Source organism: Erinaceus europaeus, chromosome 8, assembly GCF_950295315.1.
Source record: "Erinaceus europaeus chromosome 8, mEriEur2.1, whole genome shotgun sequence".
Taxonomy (NCBI): domain Eukaryota; kingdom Metazoa; phylum Chordata; class Mammalia; order Eulipotyphla; family Erinaceidae; genus Erinaceus; species Erinaceus europaeus.
The window spans coordinates 124,451,809-124,470,915 of NC_080169.1; the positions used below are offsets into that span (position 1 = coordinate 124,451,809).

Below are 19,107 nucleotides of genomic sequence, written 5' to 3' on the forward strand. Positions count from 1 at the left end.
TGTCTCTGGGTCTCCTGTCTCTGGGTCCCCTCTGTCCCTGGGTCCCCTCTGTCCCTGGGTGCCCTCTATCTCTGGGTCTCCTCTGTCCCTGGGTCTCCTCTGTCCCTGAGTCATCTGTCCCTGGGTCACCTGTCCCTGGGTCCCCTCTGTCCCTGGGTCACCTGTCCCTGGGTCTCCTGTCCCTGGGTCCCCTCTGTCCCTGGGTCCCCTCTGTCCCTGTGTCTCCTCTGTCCCTGGGTCACAACTGTCCCTGGATCTCTTATCTCTGGGTCACCTGAGTCACCTCTGTCCTTGAGTCACCTCTGAGTCATCTCTGTCCATGGTCACCTTTGTGTCACCTGTCTCTTAGTCACCTGTCTCTGGGTCACCTCTGTCCCTGGGTCACCTGTCCCTAAGTCATCTTTGTTCCTGGGTGACCTCTGTCATTGGGTGACCTGTCCCTGGGTCACCTGTTACTGGGTCAGCTGTCCCTGGATCCCCTCTGTCCCTGGGTCTCCTCTGCCCCTGGGTCCCCTCTGTCCCTGGGTCCCCTCTGTCTCTGGGTCCCCTCTGTCCCTGGGTCCCCTCTGTCCCTGGGTCACCTCTGTCTCTGGGTCTCCTCTGTCCCTGGGTCACCTGTCCATGGGTCCCCTCTGTCCCTGAGTCGCCTCTGTCCCTGGGTCCCCTCTGTCCCTGGGTCACCTGTCCCTGGGTCTCCTGTCCCTGCGTCCCCTCTGTCCCTGTGTCTCCTCTTTCCCTGGGTCACCTGTCCCTGGGTCCCCTCTGTCTCTGGGTCCCCTCTTTCCCTGGGTCACCTGTCCCCTGGCTCTCCTCTTTCCCTGGATCACCTGTCCCTGCGTCCTCTCTGTCCCTTGGTCACCTGTCCCTGGGTCCCCTCTGTCCCTGGGTCCCCTTCTCTGGGTCCCCTCTGTCTCTGGGTTCCCTCTGTCCCTAGGTCACCTGTCCCTGGGTCCCCTCTGTCTCTGGGTCACCTCTGTCCCTGCATCACCTGTCCCTGGGTCACCTGTCCCTGGGTCTCCTCTTTCCCTGGGTCACCTGTCCCTGCGTCCTCTATGTCTCTGGGTCACCTGTCTCTGGGTCCCCTCTGTCCCTGGGTCCCCTGTCTCTGGGTCCCCTCTATCTCTGGGTCCCCTGTCTCTGGGTCTCCTCTGTCCCTCGGTCATCTCTGTCCCTGGGTCACCTGTCCCTGGGTCTCCTCTGTCCCTGGGTCCCCTCTGTCCCTGGGTCCCCTCTGTCCCTGGGTCTCCTCTTTCCCTGGGTCACCTGTCCCTGGGTCCCCTCTGTCTCTGGGTCCCCTCTTTCCCTGGGTCACCTGTCCCTGGCTCTCCTCTTTCCCTGGGTCACCTGTCCCTGCGTCCTCTCTGTCCCTGGGTCACCTGTCCCTGGGTCCCCTCTGTCCCTGGGTCCCCTCTGTCTCTGGGTCCCCTCTGTCCCTGGGTCACCTGTCCCTGGGTCCCCTCTGTCCCTGGGTCCCCTGTCTCTGGGTCCCCTCTGTCCCTGGGTCCCCTCTGTCCCTGGGTCACCTGTCCCTGGGTCTCCTCTTTCCCAGGGTCACCTGTCCCTGCATCCTCTCTGTCCCTGGGTCACCTGTCTCTGGGTCCCCTCTATCTCTGGGTCCCCTGTCTCTGGGTCTCCTCTGTCCCTGGGTCTCCTCTGTCCCTGGGTCACCTGTCCCTGGGTCACCTGTCCCTGGGTCCCCTCTGTCCCTGGGTCCCCTGTCCCTGGGTCTCCTCTGTCCCTGGGTCACAACTGTCCATGGATCTCTTATCTCTGTGTCACCTGAGTCACCTCTGTTCTTGGGTCACCTCTGAGTCATCTCTGTCCATGGTCACCTTTGTGTCACCTCTTAGTCACCTGTCTCTGGGTCACCTCTGTCCCTGGGTCACCTGTCCCTAAGTCATCTTTGTTCCTGGGTGACCTCTGTCATTGGGTGACCTGTCCCTGGGTCACCTGTTACTGGGTCAGCTGTCCCTGAGTCTCCTCTTTCCCTGGGTCTCCTGTCCCTGGGTCACCTGTCCCTGCGCCCTCTCTGTCCCTGGGTCACCTGTCTCTGGGTCCCCTCTGTCCCTGGGTCTCCTCTGTCCCTGGGTCACCTGTCCCTGGGTCCCCTCTGTCCCTGGGTCTCCTGTCCCTGGGTCCCCTCTGTCCCTGGGTCTCCTCTGTCCCTGGGTCACAACTGTCCCTGGATCTCTTATCTCTGGGTCACCTGAGTCACCTCTGTCCTTGGGTCACCTCTGAGTCATCTCTGTCCATGGTCACCTTTGTGTCACCTGTCTCTTAGTCACCTGTCTCTGGGTCACCTCTGTCCCTGGGTCACCTGTCCCTAAGTCATCTTTGTTCCTGGGTGACCTCTGTCATTGGGTGACCTGTCCCTGGGTCACCTGTTACTGGGTCAGCTGTCCCTGGGTCCCCTCTGTCCCTGGGTCTCCTCTATCCCTGGGTCACCTGTCCCTAAGTCATCTTTGTTCCTGGGTGACCTCTGTCATTGGGTGACCTGTCCCTGGGTCACCTGTTACTGGGTCAGCTGTCCCTGGGTCCCCTCTGTCCCTGGGTCTCCTCTATCCCTGGGTCACCTGTCCCTGGGACACCTGTTACTGGGTCGGTCAGCTGTCCCTGAGTCTCCTCTGTCCCGTGAGCAGGCTGAGACCCTGCACCCAGAGGCTCTGGTGTCCTGCACCACCGGGCCGGGGCAGCCCATGTAGGAGCTCGCAGCTGTGCCTCTGTTCCTGCATTTGACCCAAGGGGCTCTGGCCAGAATGGGCAGAGGTGAGGCCATGTCACCAGTCCCTAAAAAGGTCCCCCCATCCAAGGGCCCCCTGCGTGCCCTGAGCCCTGGGTCTGCCCCAGCCAGCACCTGACTCACCCTGGACATGGGGGCACAGCGGACGACACGCACCCAGGGCGCCACCTGCTGGCCACGGCTGAGATAGCTTGAGACCCCATCAGCCCCTCCCCACAGGGCTTGCAGGGGAAGCAAGGCTGGGGTGACATTTCACCCCTCAGCCTGGGAGGGGAAGGGGCCCAGGCCCTCCCAGGACAGCACCCCCAGACTCCCGGACGGCCCTGCGGGAGTAGGCAGGGGTGCAGGGGGTGACACAGCAACCTGCAGGCGACTCAGAGCAGGGAAGGGGCGACACCTTACTCGGACCAGCTCAGGGATACCTGGCACAGCACCCTGATGGCACAAGGAGAGGGTGCCAGGGTGTCACTCTCCACCTCTCCCTCTCGCAGTCTCCATCTTTCTCACCCCATGAAGCCCTGAGGTCACCTGGCCCTCCTCCCCTCTCACCCCAAGTCTGCCTCCCCCTGCAGGCTCCCTCTCCCCTTTTCATTCCTGTATTCCCTCTCCTCACTCCTACAGCCTCCCCTTTTCACCCCCTGCAGTCTCCACCCCCTTCCTTCTCCCCCTGCAGTCTCCACTCCTCTCCCTCTCACTGCTTCCCCTGCCTCTCTCCCTCTGGAAAGGGGGTCACCTCCCCCTGACCCGGAAGTCCAGTGAGGATCTTGGGTGAGTGAGAACAAGCTGAGATGCCAGGGTACCACCCCTCCCCCCGTGGAGCGCAGCCCCCCTCCCCAGCGCTGTGACACGGGTGGTCTGTGGAAGCAGAGCCCATAGCTGACAATGACGCTGGGGGCTTCTGGGGTGCAGTTCACCAGGGGCCCTGTGAGGCCTCAGGCTGTCAGGGCCCAGAGGGGAGTCTGAGACCCCCACTCCTGCCGAGCCCCGGAGGCTTGGGCCCAAGGGCTGTGAGGATGGGGGGGAACCTCTGCACTCAGCACTCTCAGCAGTGAGGCCCCGGGTTCAAGCCTGGGCGCCACGTGGCGCACAGGGTGTGTAGGGGTGCAGTGGGGGTGGTGGATGGTGGGGGGTTGGTTTCTCTGCACCCCAAGAGGTGACGGGCAGGGATAGTCCGCAGGACCCTACGAAGTGACGGCAGGCAGGACCGTGTCCAGGCACGGGGCCTCATGGGCATCTTGCCATGCTGGGGGTGCGGATGGTCCCCTGGGGCTGCTGCTGCAGGGCGGAGAGGGCAGCTGGGACCCCTGTGGGGGAGCTGGGGTGGGGCCATGCCAGGGGGAGGGGGGAGCCGGCCGCGGGTCCTCACAGCCACCGGTGCTGGTGGCTCCCGTGGTGGGGTCTCCCCTGGTGGGGGTCGCGGAGACAGCAGGAGGCAGCGGGCAGCCGAGACAGACAGACCTTTATTGACAGCAGTTACAGTACAGGACAGTCACAGAGGCGCCCGGCACACACGCCGGCCCGGCCCGGCCCGGCCCCACAGCTCTGCACAGACTGCCTGCCTCCCAGCGGTCAGTGCCGCCCGGCCCGACGCCTCCCACCGGCCGGCCACGGGTCAGAGGGTCCCCTCGGCCGCTCCCACACTCACTCATGCAAGAGGCCTGCAGAAGGGAGGCAGAGAGAGAGGCGTTAATCACCGCGGACACCTGCCCGCCCGCCCGCTGCCGCTGCCCTGGAAGCTGCTCCTTCTCCTGGGACCTGGGGAGGGGAGGGCGGGTGCTGTGGAGGCAAAGGTTAGAGGAGGGTGGGCACCGGGCACTGCTGCGCCTGCAAAGGAAGCGGAAGGGGCCGTGCGAGGGGGCTCAGCGCGGAGGCGGAGGCCAGGCCTGTGGGGAGAAGGACGGGTCAGCTAGGCCGGAGCAGCGGCTCCCACAGCACAGCGGCAGCGGCTCCCGCGAGTTCCTGAGGAGGAGGAGAGAGGGACCCACCGGGTCACCCGCCTACCAGACAAGCGCCCCTCCGCCCGCCCGCCCGCCCGCCCACCCGCGCCCCCCAGAGGCCCAGGCGTCTCCACAGGTGTCAACTCAGTCAGCAGACAGAAAGCCAGTCCTCGAGAGCAAGAGCAACTCGGCAGCAGAAGCGCCCGTGTCTCCCGTCCACCGGGTTGGCCGCATACGCGGCTACGTGCCGGATCCAATATGAATCAGGGTTGTGGGGCTCGCTTCGAGCCCGTGACGCGTGGCCCTCAAGGCCACAGGGTCGGTCAGGTCGCAGAAAGACCTTACGGGAAATCCTTAGGATATAATAGCGGCTGCTCGGGGCCTCGTGAAAGGCCAGGCTAAAGAACGCCCACCGGGGGCTCCTCGGGAAGAGCGGACCTCCAGGTTCCCGCACGGGTGTGACTCCCGGGGGCTGCGGTCAGCTTCCGTCCTCCCCACGTCCTGCCAGCAGTCAACGCCCACCCCCCAGGGCCGTCCGTCACCTGACTGGCCACAGTCCTAGTGGCATCTCCCTCCCTCTCCATCCAGATAAACGGGGGGGGGGGGGGGGCTGGGGGGTGGTCCTGTCCTCCTGGGGGAGTCGGGGTCTCAGTGGGCTCAGACGCCAGCACAAGGCCCGCCGGGGAGGGAGGGGAGAGAATGGGGGTTTGGAGGCGAGGCGGAGGCCCCCCGAGTCTGACCAGCGCGCTGCCCGCTGCAGCCCCAGCACCCACACCGCTTACCTTTCGCTCGGATAGAGGGGAGCAGAACACAGCAAGACCGGGAGCCGAGGGCAAAGGGAAAGAGGAGCGCGGCAGGGTCTCAGCAGTGTCCCGGGAGGCTCTGCCGGAGGCCCCGCAGGTGCCCGCCCGCCTGGCCCTGGGCTACAGGGAGCAGCTGGCGGGGCGCTACCATAGCACCCAGCGCCGGGAGCGACACCCACAGCACCACGGGGACGGGGACAGGGACAGAGGTTCTGCGCGCCCGCCCCTTGACATTGCTGGGGACCTTCTCGGGCAGGCGCAGCATCAGGGGAGCTTACAGTACAGTCGGGGCGGGACAGCGGTGGGTGGGGTGAGGCCCGGCCCTCAGCCTCGTCTTCCTCGCTGGCCAAAGGGGCTCAGCTGGGGACAAAGAAACAGGGCGGGACCCACGTGTTGACTCACTACCATCTTTATAAAAATCCAAGGTACACACAATACGCCGGCAAGTGCGGACGGACGGACGGACTGATGGAGGGGTGGGTGGACGGGCGGCGTCCGCCAACTCTGCAGGAATGCGAGGGGCTAGCGGGCAGCCGAGCTGGCGGGCGGGACCCGCCGCCGCGGGGTTCCATTCCTGGGCCTATGTACAGAGTGCGCAGTGCGCTCCCGCGGGGAACACGGATAATGGTTGCAGGTCTTCCCCGGCTCGGCTGAGGGGGCCCGGCCTCGCTCGAGGCCCCGGACGGCCCGACTCCTGCCCTCCTGCCCTGCCCTGCCCTCGGGAACCGGCCCGGTTACCGCGTGGGGTCGGGCGCGGCCTGGACCTATGGGGAGGGTTCTGCGTGGGACAGCGCTGCTACGGGGACAGGACAGACCGGCATGCGGGATGAGCTCCTGGGGACAGACACACCCGGCCGCTCTGACGGGCGGCGCCTACAGTGACCGTCCTCGGTGACCGGCTCTGGCTCTGTGTGCGCACAGGGACGTGGCCACAGACACGGGGCTCCCGGACGCCTGGGGGTCGGGACACTCCCGGGCTCAGCCCTTCGTCACTGATCCCACGGGGCAGAGCTCAGAGGTGATGGGATTCAAAGGCCTGAGCACGCCCTCACCACCCTCACCTAGCTGGTACAGGCCCACATAAGGACAACCCTGAGAGTCTCTGTCTCTCTGTCTCTGTCTCTGGTGCGGCAGTAAGGCACTTGTTCGGAATCCGGCGGCCGCTACTCGGGGGTAGCTGGCTCAGCGGAAGGGGCTCCCCAGAGTCCCTAGCGCTGGGGGTGGGCTGCCAGCTAGCGGACCTCACGCCCACGCCAGCAGGAGACGGGCCGTAGCTGCGAGCCCCAGCGGCCGCGCGCAAAGAAAGGAGGCCCGTGGGCAGGTGGGGTGCGGAGCTGCTTCTGAGGGGGGACCCGCCCCAGGACAGAGCCCGCCCGGCACCTGAACTAGGTCCCAAGGGAGCCTGGGTGCGAGCAGGCTGGGGGCCACGAGGGCCAGGGCACCCCTCCCGGCCCGAAGATCAGCACAACCATTATCACGTGTTCAGTGCGCGAGGGCGCAGCCCGCACCGGTCCCATCGGCTCTTGCCCCCAGGGGGACAACGACATGCGTCACGGGACAGAGGAAACACACCAGCCCCGTGGCGTGGTGCCGTCACCCCAGCCCTCTCCCCACGCTGCCGCTGGAGCGGCCCAGTCCCCCCTCCAGTCAGAGCCCGGCGCGGCCCGGCGGTCATGGCACGCAGCCCAAGGGCGGTCACTGAGCGGTCGGCCGTCCCCTGCGCGTCACTCCACGATCAGAGCCACGTTGATGTGAGACAAGTCGATCATGTGCCTGAGGGAGAGGAGGGGTCAGCGGGCAGGCCAGGGAGGCTGGGCGGGGGCACAAGGACGGACTCAGGGCGCAGCCCCCCTCCCAGGACACGGGGCCCACGGCCCCCTGTGGGGCTCCTCGCGGGACAGGGCCCCTGTACCTGTGGGTTCCCCCACCCCAGGGACACAGGCCCTCCCCAGACTCCCCCCTGGGGACACACAAGGCCCCACCCCATGGGCTCCCCCACCCCAGGGACACAGGTCCCCCAGCCCCAGCCCCACCTGTGGTATCTCTGCTGGAAGGCCAGGGCGTGGGCCGGCTCCTTGAACTTGGCGATGGCCTTCCGCTGCTGAGGGAGCATCTGCAGACTCTGCGGGAAGAGAAGCCCGAGTCCTGCGGGGAGGGCGCGCACACTGGGGGACCCCTCGCCCGCCCGCCCAAGGGCAGAGCTGATGTCCTGGCAGCGGGCATGCCTGGTGGCCACAAGGTGGCGCTGCACCCCACAGAGGCCGGGGAACGGGATGACCAGGGCGGGGGGAGTCCAGGAGGCTTCGCTGTGCCCCACCCGCCACTCAGAGCTGCTCCCTGGACGGGGCGGGGCCGGGTGCTCTCGCATGCGCAATCCGGGAGAGGTGGCCCCCCGGGGGGCGGAGGCAGGGGACTGGGCGGCCCTCCCCCTCCCATCCATCCCAGAGCCAGGGAGCCAGGCGGGGCCAGGCAGGCCCTCACAGACCTAGGCAACCGGCGGGGGAGGGGGTGCCACAGAAAGGAGCCGGAGCCTGGGGAAGGGAACCCACAGGGACAGAGGCGGGAGGACCCTGCTCAAGCCCCCACCCCCACGGGGCGGCTTCACGAGCTCCAGGGGAAACTGGGATGCAGGGCTCTCTCTCTCTCTCCCCAAATAAGCAAATGAGAGTCTGTGAGCACAATTACAAACAGAACTAAAGCTGGAATAAACCAATGGGACCACCTCAAATGAAAAAGCTTCTGCACAGCCAAAGAAACCACCACCCAAACAAGAGACCACCACCCAATGGGAGATCTTCACATGCCAGACATCAGACAAGAGGCTAACAGCCAAAGTATTTAACGGGCTTGCCAAACTCAATGAGAAAACAAATGACCCCATCCAAAAATGGGGACAGGGCATGGACAGAGTATTCTCCACAGGGAGTCGGGCGGTGGCGCAGCGGGTTAAGCGCACGTGGCGCAAAGCAAGGACCGGCGTAAGGATCCTGGTTCGAGCCCCCGGCTCCTCACCTGCAGGGGAGTCGCTTCACAGGTGGTGAAGCAGGTCTGCAGGTGTCTGTCTTTCTCTCCCCAGCAGTTCTGCACGTGTCTTTCTCTCCCCCTCTTTATCCTCCCCATCTCTCTCCATTTCTCTCTGTCCCATCCAACAACAATGACATCAATAACAACAATAACTACAACAAGAAAACAGCAAGGGCAACAAAAGGGAATAAATTAAAAAAAAAAAATTCACCACAGAAGAGATCCAAAAGGCCAACAAACACATGAAAAAATGCCCCAAGTCTCTGATTGTCAGAGAAATGCAAATACAGACAACAATGAGAGACCACTTCACTCCTGTGAGAATGTCACACAGCAGAAAAGGCAGCAGCAACAAATGCTGGAGAGGGTGTGGGGTCAAAGGAGCCTCCTCACTGCTGGTGGGAATGTCAGTGGTCAGCCCCTGTGCAGAGCAGACTGGAGACTCTCAGAGGCTAGAAGGGGACCTGCCCTGTGACCCTGCAGTTCCTCTCCTGGGGACAGATCCTAAGGAACCCAACACACCCATCCAGAAAGATCTGTGTGCACCTGTGTTCACAGCAGCACCATGTGTAACAGCCACAACCTGGAAGCAACCCAGGTGTCCAACAACAGCTGAGTGGCTGAGCAAGTTGTGGTCTAGATACACAATGAAATACTACTCAGCTGTGAAGAAGGATGGAGTCACCTTCTTCCCCTCCTCTTGGATGGAGCTGGAAGGAATCCTGTGAAATGAGATGAGCCAGAAAGAGAAGGAGGAAGATGGGCTGGTCTCACTCAGGGACAGAAGCAGAGTGTTTACCGTCGACTGTAAGCCATTAACCCTCAATAAAGATATTAAAAGAGAGGCGAGTCTATGAGTGAGTCCCTGGGCTACAGCCAAGATATGCAGGGTGTCTCCTGCCCTCGAGGCTGGCAGCTGAGCCCGGGTGCTCCCGACACCCAGGAAGGGGCCGCCTGGCTCCCAGCTGCAAAGGCCTCTGACGTGCCGTGCCTGATGGCTCGGGGTGTGAGGAGGGGCGCAGGGAGAGCCGGGCTCCTTCCGGCGACAAGGACTCAGACCACAACGCAAACGAGCGAGCTGATGGCTGGTCCCGGTCACTCGGGGCCCCTGGCCCGGGCACCGCCTCACCCACCTGGATGGGCCCCACGGAGGTGAGCAGGCTCTTGAGCTGCGCGTCGGTGGTGGACAGCGACAGCCCATCCAAGGACACCACGCAGGACTGCGGCTTGCACTCCACCACACGCAGGTTGGCTTTGCTGGGTGGCGGGCGGCCCCGGCCACGGCCGTGCGCGAGGACCTGCGGGCAGAGGGCGTGAGCTGCAGGGCCGAGACCCCCCGCACCCCCAGGGAGCGGGCCCTCAGCGGCCTGCTTACCTTCTTGGCGGGGTGAAAGCCCTGGGTGCCCTTCAGGCCCAAGGGGGTGCCGGGGTGAATGGGGAGCCCCGCCGGCAGGCGCTGGGGCTGCTGGGACGGGCCCTTGGTCAGCGTCACCTTTCGGACCGGCTGCTGTCTCCCGTCTCTCGTGTCTCTGGGGTCAGGGGCCTGGGGCAGCCGCTGGGGCTGGGCCTCGGGGTGGAAGAAGCCGTCACTCTCACCGCCCTGTGGGGGTCAGTGGGAAGAGGCTCAGTGAGGGACCCCCAGCAGACAAGCAAAGCAGTCAAGGGCACCCCCTCTTGCAGGGGGTCCTAGGCACATGTCTCCAGAGCGACACTGATAGAAACTGGCCCCCGGCCCTACCCTCCCGGGGCCCAAACACCCAGACGCAGAGGCCCACGGGAAAGCGGGGCATGGGGGGCCCCACAACCAAAAGCCCAGAGGCAGGGAACAGGACCCCTGAGAGTGGGAAGCTCCGGCCAACTGGAACAGGGCAAGGGCAGTTCTCCAGGGACCTGGACGGGGACGAGCTGGGCACCGCCCACCAGCCCGCCCCGCCCCGCCCCGCCAGGCCCATCAAGTCTCCAGAGGGCTCGCCTGGCGGCATCGGCACGGTGACAGCGCCTGATAGACCCCCCGCGCAGCACCCGCCTCAGTGGCCCTGCTGCCCGCATTAACCCTGTGAAAAATTCATTTTCCTTATCTCCCTCTCAAGCCCCAAACCCCAATCAGCCTGCGATCGCCGCTCTCTGTAAAGGTATTATGACTGCGGAGATTAATTGCATGTCTTCAGGTGACACTGAATTAATTCCTGTCCTGACGGACGTACGACACTCGGGGCAGAGTCAGATAACATTGTCAGGGCGTCCTCACAGCGACGGTGAGGGTGCGAGGGTGCGGCCACTCAGCTCAGCGCGCCGCCGGCAAGGACCCCCACCCGGGAGCCACCGTGTACCCCCCCACCTGGACAGGAGGTTTCTCGGCAGGATGAGGGACACAGGCCCTCAGCGACTCCCTGCCAACTCCCGCCCCCGCCCCCACGGAGCCAAGGAGCAATCAGGACAGGGGCGCTCCAGAGAAGGCTGCGCGGCTGTGCTCTCTCCCCCTCTACACCCCACCCGACAACTCCGCCTGCCGCACTGATGGAAGCCCCCCCACACCTGGCCGCTGACTGAGAGGGCAAGCCCCCTGCACCCCGACCGCCCCGCCTCCAGGCCCCAGCACGAAACGCCTAGCTCTGGGCCTGGCAGTAGCCGGGAGGGACACACACGGGAGGGGCACCCAGAGCCCCCAGCGCCAACTTACCCCTCCGGACAGCTTGATCACCCTGACTTTGGAGCCGACGTGAGGCCCATCACCGCCGCCGCTGTTTGCCCGGTGCATGACAGTCCTTTTGGTGCCCAGCTTGGCGTCGGGGGCCCGGCCCTGAAGGGGAGCCCCTCGGGCAGTCTGTACAGGGGGTGGTGGTCCCTGGGCGTCGGCGGGTGCGGCCGACAGGGCCCCGTGCTGTGTAGAGCTGGGGGGCGCGGGCCTGGGCGGCCGCAGGTGCTTCACAGGCCTCCCAGACTGGCCCTGGCAGGGCGCCGGCACTCCAGGAGTGGCACAGGCCGAGGCACGGGGCGGGGCACGGGGCGGTGAGGCCTCCGGGCCCTTCACCAGCAGTCGGCTCTTGACGGTGGGTCTGGCGGGGGCGGCGGGCAGGGGCAGCAGCGGGCCCCCGTTGGCGGGCGTGGGGCCTGGCGTGGGGACGGCGGCAGGCACGGGCTCCTGCGGCTGGGCGGGCAGGGGGCAGAGCTGCTGCTGCTGCTGCTGCTGCTGCTGGGCGGCCAGTCTCTCCAGCAGCTCCCGCTTGCGCGCCCCGGCCTGCTGCTGGCGCCGCAGCTCCTTCTGCCTCAGGATCTCCTGACGCAGCCGCTTCTGCTCCTCGATCTTGAGGCGATACAACCGCGTCTCCTCGTCCTCCTCGGGCAGCTGCCGCAGGACACTGGGCTGAGGGGACGGGCAGGCGGGGGGGGGGTCCCCCCGAAGCCTGGCCCTCGCCTCTCAAACCGGGTGGCCGCTCACTCGCCAGGGGTCTTCCTGACAGATTCCAGCCTTGACTGTTCCACCCCGCCCCCGCACGGTGGGGTCTCCTTCCTGCGCAGATTTCACCCCGGGGCCGGCAGGTGACGAAGTGGCCACCCGCCAGCGGGTCTCCCTGACCCCGGCCCCAAACCCTCAGCACGGCCCGCCTGACCTCGACACCGGAGGCATTCCTGACGTGCTGTCAACTCCCACTCTTTGATACCGACAGAAACCAAGTGGGGGCAAGGGAGGGCCAGAGGGCGAGTGTGCGCTCACTCAGGTGCGCCACCGCTCCCTTTCTCTAACGGGACAGAGAGAAATTACAGCGGGGGGGGGGGAGGTGGTATAAAGGAAGAGAAGACAGGAGAGTGAGCGAGAGACAGAGGCCTGCAGCCCTGCTTCCCCTCTTGTGAAGTGCCCCTCCGCTCCCTCCCAGGCTGGAACCCAGGTTCGTACACGTGGCCGCTGGGCGCTCCAGCAGGATGCGCCGCTGGCCCGATTCAACCCTTCTCGCTACCGAGGTCCCTCATGCGTGCGGCTCACGAAGCCTTTATGAACGAGCCCAAGTAGGTATGTGAAATCTACTCAGTGTACTGACTGACTGGCTCTGCTCTGACTCCTGGCGGTTTGACTCTAGCGACAGAATCAGATCCGGAGGCTGGTTGCTTAATCATCGTGCTGCTTCCCCAGGTCCAAAATATTCTCTGCCCATCCAGCAAGAGTCTACAGAAGGCTACCTCGGACACTCTGACCCTGTTTACATCTGGAGTCATCACAACTGCCACGACTTTTTAAAACAGGACCCTGTCTTCACAGGGCCCATCACCGCCTCCCATGAGGCCTCGCTCGGGCACAGAACAGGCACACCGACCTCTCGCCCACCCCTCTGCAGGGACGTGTCCAAGGGAAGGCAAGCAGGCTGTGGGCTGCGTGACCCCAGGCCCCGGGGGCCCCTCTGCCAGTTGGGGCTCACGGCGACAGGGCATTGGCACCAAGTCACCTGGAGTGCGGACATTCACTTCGACACAGACCTCACCTGGGAGTCAGGCAGGAGTGCCTGTACCTGTCTGTCCTAGCATCTACAGCTGTCTGGAAACAGTGGTGTGCTGGGCGCCTTGCCCCCAGAGACCAAGGGAGAGCAGGCTCGGGGCCTCGGGAGACGGGTGCAACCCTAGCTCAAGCCGACCGGGCTAGCAGGCCAAGCCCGGCGCTCAGCTCACCAGCACGCAGTGGGCCTGCTCTGAGCACAAAGTGGGGTGGTGACAAGGCCGCCCTGGGCGGGGAGGCGGCTGGGGGAGGCCTACCTCCGGCTCTGCTCTGGCCTCCTCCTTGGCCAGGCCCGCTGGGCTCCCGGCCTTGCCTCTGGCCTCAGCCTTGCCTTGGCTGCCGCTCCGGGCTCCCGGCCCAGGTCTGGAGGTAGGTGACGTGCTGAGCACGGGCGTGGAGGGGCGGCGGCCACTGCTCGTGTCCAGTGCGTGTGCCGGGGCGATGGGGAGCTCGCGCAGGTTGCTGTTTCTGGGGGCCGCGGGCGGCATCTGCTGCAGGGGCCGCTTGCCTGCGTTCTGAGGAGAGGAATTCTACAGCGAGGGGAGGTCTGGTCACCTTGAGAGATCCAGACAGGAAGAGAACCCCACTGCACTGCCACCGGTGGCTTCTCTCAGAGACCGGCTACGCCCCCTGCCCGCATGGCCAATGCCGCGCAGCAGCACAAGCGGCCAGTGAGGACGGGGCGGGCAGGCTCCCAGTCCCACCAGGGGCCGACGGCTCAGACCCCAGGGAGGCCCTACGTGCACACGCAGAAGGCCGGAGCAAGGGCGCCTGCTTCCACTGGGCCTGGAATTAGGGGGAGAAGGGTCCCGTGGAGAGAGTGGGCCCCGGCCCCGACTCTCCTGGCTCGGTATCTGGGGCACAGGCCTGCGGGGGTGGCCTGCCATGTGCAGGACCCTCCCAGGTCCAGAGACCCACCCTCCGTCCAAGATGCGCAGGTGACGCAAGGCAGCGGACAGTGGTCACTCGGGTGCGGGGAGGCCTCAGCTCCCTCCCACTGGTCTCCAAGGGGGGACGACGTGGAGGGTGGAGGCGCCCCGCCCCAGGGACCGAGCTGCCTGTGGTCAGAAGTCCCTGTCCGAGCTGAAGAGTGGCCTGATGGCCAAGGAGCTTCAGCAAGCAGCCCGCCCGCCGCCCACCTGGGGAGAGAAGCAATGGAAGCGGAGAAAGGGCCCTCGGCGGGCGGGGGCGGGACACTCACATGCCTTGGGCCCTGCCGCTGGGGGCCCTGCATCCGGCTGCCGGGCTGGGGCGGGGCGGCCTGCAGGTGGGGCCGGAAGGGCGGCTGGGCCATGGGCAGCAGCGGTGGGGGTGGCACCGCCAGGTGGTGCTGCGGGGGTTGCTGGTGCTGGTGCTGCAGCGGCGGGTGCTGGGGCTGGGGTGGCGGCTGTGGCGGCGGGTGCTGAGGCTGGAGCGGCGGCTGCGGCTGGTGGGGAGGGGGCAGCGGGGGGTGCAGTGGCCCCTTCAAGGGGAACAGAGAAGGCGCAGGCGTGAGTGCCGCCGTCCTCAGGACCCTGATCGCCCAGACCTCGGGTTTGCGGTGAGATCTGTCCCCGGGCGAAAGCTGGCAGTGCTGGCAAGCCGAGTCCCGCTGGGCCTCAGAGCCACTCTAAGGAGGGGACACCCGCCTGTCGCGAGGGAGGCTGGGGTCTCGGGACGGGAGGACTCGATCGCACCCTGACACTGCCGCTTCGGGAACCAGGTGGAGGCGTGGTTCAGGGCCTGCCCCCTCCCCCCACGTGGCCCCAGTGACCCCGCCAGAGCTGGCGGTGCAAGTCAGAGCCTTGGCTGCAGGCCCCGGGGACAGCGCATCAGCTACGCCACTCAACACCGCTGGGGGAGCCTTGAAGGCGGAGCAGAGGGACCCGCAGAGCTGGCCCTTACAACCTCCGACTTGTCACGGTGACGTCTCTCCTGTAGTGAGACACCGTGCTGCCAGAGCAGCTGGTCTCAGACACAGTTGTGGACCAGGACTAGAAAGAAACCCACAGCGTCCTCTCAGGAGACGGGGAACGTGGGCGCGGGGCCGTACCTGCAGGCCGGGCTGGGCGTGTGCGGGCAGGAAGGGCTGGCCGGGGCCGGGCAGAAAGGGCTGCCGTGGGGGGATGAAGGGCCGTGAGGCAGCGGCAGAGCCCGGTTGGCCGAAGTGCAGGATCCCCATGGGCCCCGGCGGATGCAGGGCGGGCCGCACCGGACGCTCCCGGGGGAACAAGGGCTGCTGGCCCTGCTGGCCGAACGCCGGGGCGGGCTGGCCAAACGGTAGGGGTGCAGGGGCGAGCGCGGGGTGGCTCCCGCTCAGCAGCGTGGGCGGTGGTGGCGGCGGTGGCGGCGGTGGGGGGCTTCGCTGCTCCAGGAAGAGAGGACCCGGGAACCTTGGGTCACCTGAAAGTGAGGCCAGGCAGCGTTGACCGCCGGGACCATGGGTGGCATCTGGGCTGCTTCTGTGTGTGGGGTGGGGAGCCCCGCCGGCTGCCAGACAGGAAACACCTGTGGCCTCCTGGTGGAGCCGCCTCGGACCCTCGCCGACGTGTTCCCAGATGGGGCCCCCCCTGCTTATCCCAGAACGGCTGTCCCGTCACGGGGGCGCAGCACTCACAGGACTCCATTTTTCAGGGGGCGTTTCTACCCTCTTTGTTTCAGGAGAGGGAGGCGGGAGTGGGGAGACAGTGAAGAATCTCCCAGCCCTGCAGGCCTCTCTCCCCCAGGCGAGCCGTGCGGCCCTGTCTGGATGTCCCATGTTCCCGTTCAGTCTGAGCGTCTGGATGGCAGGCAGGACAGGCAGCCCCATCAGCCCCGCACCAGCCCCTACCTCCCAGGAAGAAAGGGTCTCGCTCCGGGGGCTGGGGCTGGGGCGGCGGGGCCCTCCACTGGTCCTGCAGGGGGAGTCTCGGAGGCTGGCTGAAAGCGTTGGGGACGGGTCCGGGGCTGTGCTGCGGGAACTCCGGAGGGCCCTGAGGAAGAGAAGGGGGTGAGCTCCCGGAGAGGCGCCTTCTCAGGAACCAAGGTTTTCTCTGCGGACGCCCCCTCCGCACCAGGACAGCAACCGCCACCAGGAAGCGGAGTCACCCCGAGGGATGCAGCTGGTCAGCCTTTGTATGTCGACAGGAAGAGGGGAAACATGTCAGACGCCAGGTTGCCACAGAGAAACGCGGAGCTGGTGACAGCTTACAGATGTGGCCTCCGCAGAGCCAGACTGAGCAAACCAAGGCCACGGCTGGCATCAGGAATGGCTCTGGAGAGCCCCGTGCCCCCGCTCGCCACCTGTCAGTCTTGAGGAGGGTCAGCTCGTGGCTCCATCTTGAACCCACACAACCATCCTTTCAAGATCACGTTCTCTGGCCCCCACTTGAAGGGACGGTTCCGTAAGTGGCAAAGCGGCACTGCAGGTGACCCCTCCCTCTCCACTTCCTGTCTCTATCCAAAATAAATCAACAAAAACACCCTTTTTTTTGCCACCAGCTGGTTCAAGCACCCAGCCCTACCTGCGGGGAAGCTTCACGAGCAGTGGAGCAGGGCCGCAGGTGACCCCCACCCTCTCCCCCTCTCCCCCCCAGCTTCTCTCCATCCCTATCCAAAGCCGACTTAACAAAACACAAAGAACCCTGATGGTCTGTCTATCTGAGCAAGTCTGTGATCCGCTCCGCTCCGTAAAGGCGGACACAGCCAAAGGAGCACCGGGAAGTGGGGGCCACTCTTGAGACCAAGTTGGGAAGTCCGCTGCCCCCCAGCACCGTGCACATACCCCGAGGCAGCGCTCTCCAGCTGGGGCTGGGTGTGGTCTGAGGCGGCCTCCCACGACCCCCTGGCTCTCCTGCCCTGCAGTTCAGCATTCTGGCTGAGCCTTAAGCGATGCCGTGATCTTACACACCAAATGGCTGGGCTGGGGGCTGAGGGCTGAGGGCTGAGAGCTGAGAGTGAGCTCCTCCATGTCTCAGAACCTGACTCAGTATCCCCGGGGCGGGCTCTAGGGACTGCCACTCTGAGCCCCGACTCGCCAGCTATCCTGCCTGGGAAGCCAGAGGGTAACGCTTCATGGAGAATGAAGCCCCGGGTGGGTCTCCTGTTGGGGGTTCTGAGGCTCAGAAGCAGGATGTGGGGACACAGAGCAGGGCACCCCAGAGAGGGAGGCTGGAGCACTCCGCTGTGCCAGGAGCAGCCGGGCGGGTGAGGCCGTGGCCCTGCCCACCGTGCATTACCCACTCCCAGGCACCGACTCCCTGCAGGACAGAGCCACCCTGGGTGCACAGTGCAGACCTCGCTCGCCGCCCCCCAGCTCCACTCCTGAGGGAGGGGGGCCTTTCTCTCCCGCTCAGCGTCCAAGGGGAGAGGTCAGCGCTGTGAGGACCCCACAGTCACCCACCCTCTTTTTTGCATCTCTGCTTAATTGCATGATGGTATCTGCCTTAATCCTACTGAGGAAGAGCTGATAACGCAGCTCCAGAGAAAGGGGCGAGAGCTCTGCAGGAGTCACCGGGCACCGAGTTAATCGGCCAAGCGGAGCTATTATGTGACTTATCAGCCCCTAAAAGGGTCGGTAGTGTTCTGCTGAGGCTAATTAAATACCTGCACAGAGTCAGGGACACCTCCCCACCCCCCGCCCCGCTCCTTTTACTAACCTCACGAACAGGCAGGAGCCCTGCTGGAGCTAATCCTCCTAAATTCCGCACCCACCCTGCCTGGACTGCTCCCAGACCCTGAGCACTGGAAGGGCACCCCGTGCCAGGGATCACTCCAGAATGAGGTGCCCATCCCCCTGGCACAGTGGCATCCGCACCCTCACGGCACCACAGAGCTGCTGTCCCACTACCTGGAGGAGACAATGCCAATCAGTCAATCCTGCCCCACTGTCTGCAACAATGCCAGTCAGTCAGGCCTGCCCCACTGTCTATAACAATGCCACTCTCAGGTGCCTGTCAGCAACAATGCCAGTCAGATCTACTCCACTGTTTGCAACAATGCCAGTCAGACCAGCCCACTGTCTACAATGCCAGTCAGAATTGCACAACTGTCTGCAACAATGCCAGTCAGTCAGACCTGCCCCACTGTCTGCTACAATGCCAGTCAGCCAGACCTGCTCCACTGTCTGCTACAATGCCAGTTAGTCAACCCTGCCCCACTGTACTGCTACAATGCCAGTGAGTCAGACCTGCCCCACGGTCTGCTAAAATGCAACTCAGCCAGACCTGCCCCACTGTCTGCAACAATGCCAGTCAGTCAGACCTGCCCCACTGTCTGCAACAATGCCAGTCTGTCAGACCTGCCCCACTGTCTGCTACAATTCTAGTCAGTCAGACCTCCCCCACTGTCTGCTACAATGCCAGTCAGTCAGACCTGCCCCACTGTCTGCTACAATGCCAGTCAGACCTGCCCCACTGCAACAATGCCAGTCAGACCTGCCCCACTGTCTGCAACAATGCCAGTCAGTCAGACCTGCCCCACTGTCTGCTACAATGCCAGTCAGTCAACCCTGCCCCACTGTCTGCTACAATGCCAGTCTGTCATACCTGCATCACTATCCGCAACAATGCCAGTCAGACCTGCCCCAATGTCTGCAACAATGCCAGTCAGTCAGACCTGCCCCACTGTCTGCTACAATGCCAGTCAGTCAACCCTGCCCCACTGTCTGCTACAATGCCAATCTGTCAGACCAGCCCCACTGTCTGCAACAATGCCAGTCAGTCAACCCTGCCTCACTGTCTGCAACAATGCCAGTCAGACCTGCCCCACTGTCTGCTACAATGCCAGTCTGTCAGACCAGCCCCACTGTCTGCAACAATGCCAGTCAGACCGGCCCCACTGTCTGCAACAATGCCAGTCAGACCTGCCCCACTGTCTGCTACAATGCCAGTCAGTCAACCCTGCCCCACTGTCTGCTACAATGCCAGTCAACCCTGCTCCACTGTGTGCACAATGCTAGTCAGACATGCCCCACTGTCTGCTACAATGCCAGTCAGTCAGACCTGCCCCAAGTCTGCAACAATGCCAGTCAGTCAACCCTGCCCCACTGTCTGCTACAATGCCAGTCAGTCAACCCTGCCCCACTGTGTGCTACAATGCCAGTCAGTATGACCGGCCCCACTGTCTGCTACAATGCCAGTCAGACCTGCCCCACTGTCT

General features: G+C 64.8%; 1 protein-coding gene and 1 long non-coding RNA gene across 5 annotated transcripts in view; both read right to left on the reverse strand.

The window, feature by feature from the left end:
* Window positions 1-4,180: 4,180 nt before the first annotated feature.
* RBM33 (RNA binding motif protein 33) overlaps window positions 4,181-19,107 on the reverse strand; it is a 40,845-nt gene continuing 25,918 nt past the window's right edge. For 2 of the 3 annotated variants that reach the window (XM_060196855.1, XM_060196852.1), the window contains 9 exons: window positions 15,800-15,941; window positions 15,023-15,372; window positions 14,192-14,452; window positions 13,248-13,520; window positions 11,185-11,850; window positions 9,880-10,104; window positions 9,638-9,802; window positions 7,514-7,602; window positions 4,181-7,253 (listed from right to left, as the gene is read on the reverse strand). In XM_060196855.1, the coding sequence (XP_060052838.1) occupies window positions 7,205-7,253; window positions 7,514-7,602; window positions 9,638-9,802; window positions 9,880-10,104; window positions 11,185-11,850; window positions 13,248-13,520; window positions 14,192-14,452; window positions 15,023-15,372; window positions 15,800-15,941 (2,220 nt within the window). In that variant the 3' untranslated portion in view covers window positions 4,181-7,204. The remainder of the gene's footprint in view (window positions 7,254-7,513; window positions 7,603-9,637; window positions 9,803-9,879; window positions 10,105-11,184; window positions 11,851-13,247; window positions 13,521-14,191; window positions 14,453-15,022; window positions 15,373-15,799; window positions 15,942-19,107) is intronic. The other variant, XM_060196853.1, reaches the window with a different exon arrangement.
* On the reverse strand, window positions 16,632-18,498 carry LOC132539817 (uncharacterized). Of its 2 annotated transcripts, none has more exons than XR_009551106.1 (3): window positions 18,421-18,498; window positions 18,174-18,354; window positions 16,632-18,061 (listed from the first exon to the last, which is right to left on the reverse strand). It is a non-coding gene; the product is annotated as an uncharacterized LOC132539817 (long non-coding RNA). The 2 variants fall into 2 exon arrangements; XR_009551107.1 differs by having other exon boundaries at window positions 18,174-18,321; window positions 18,384-18,491.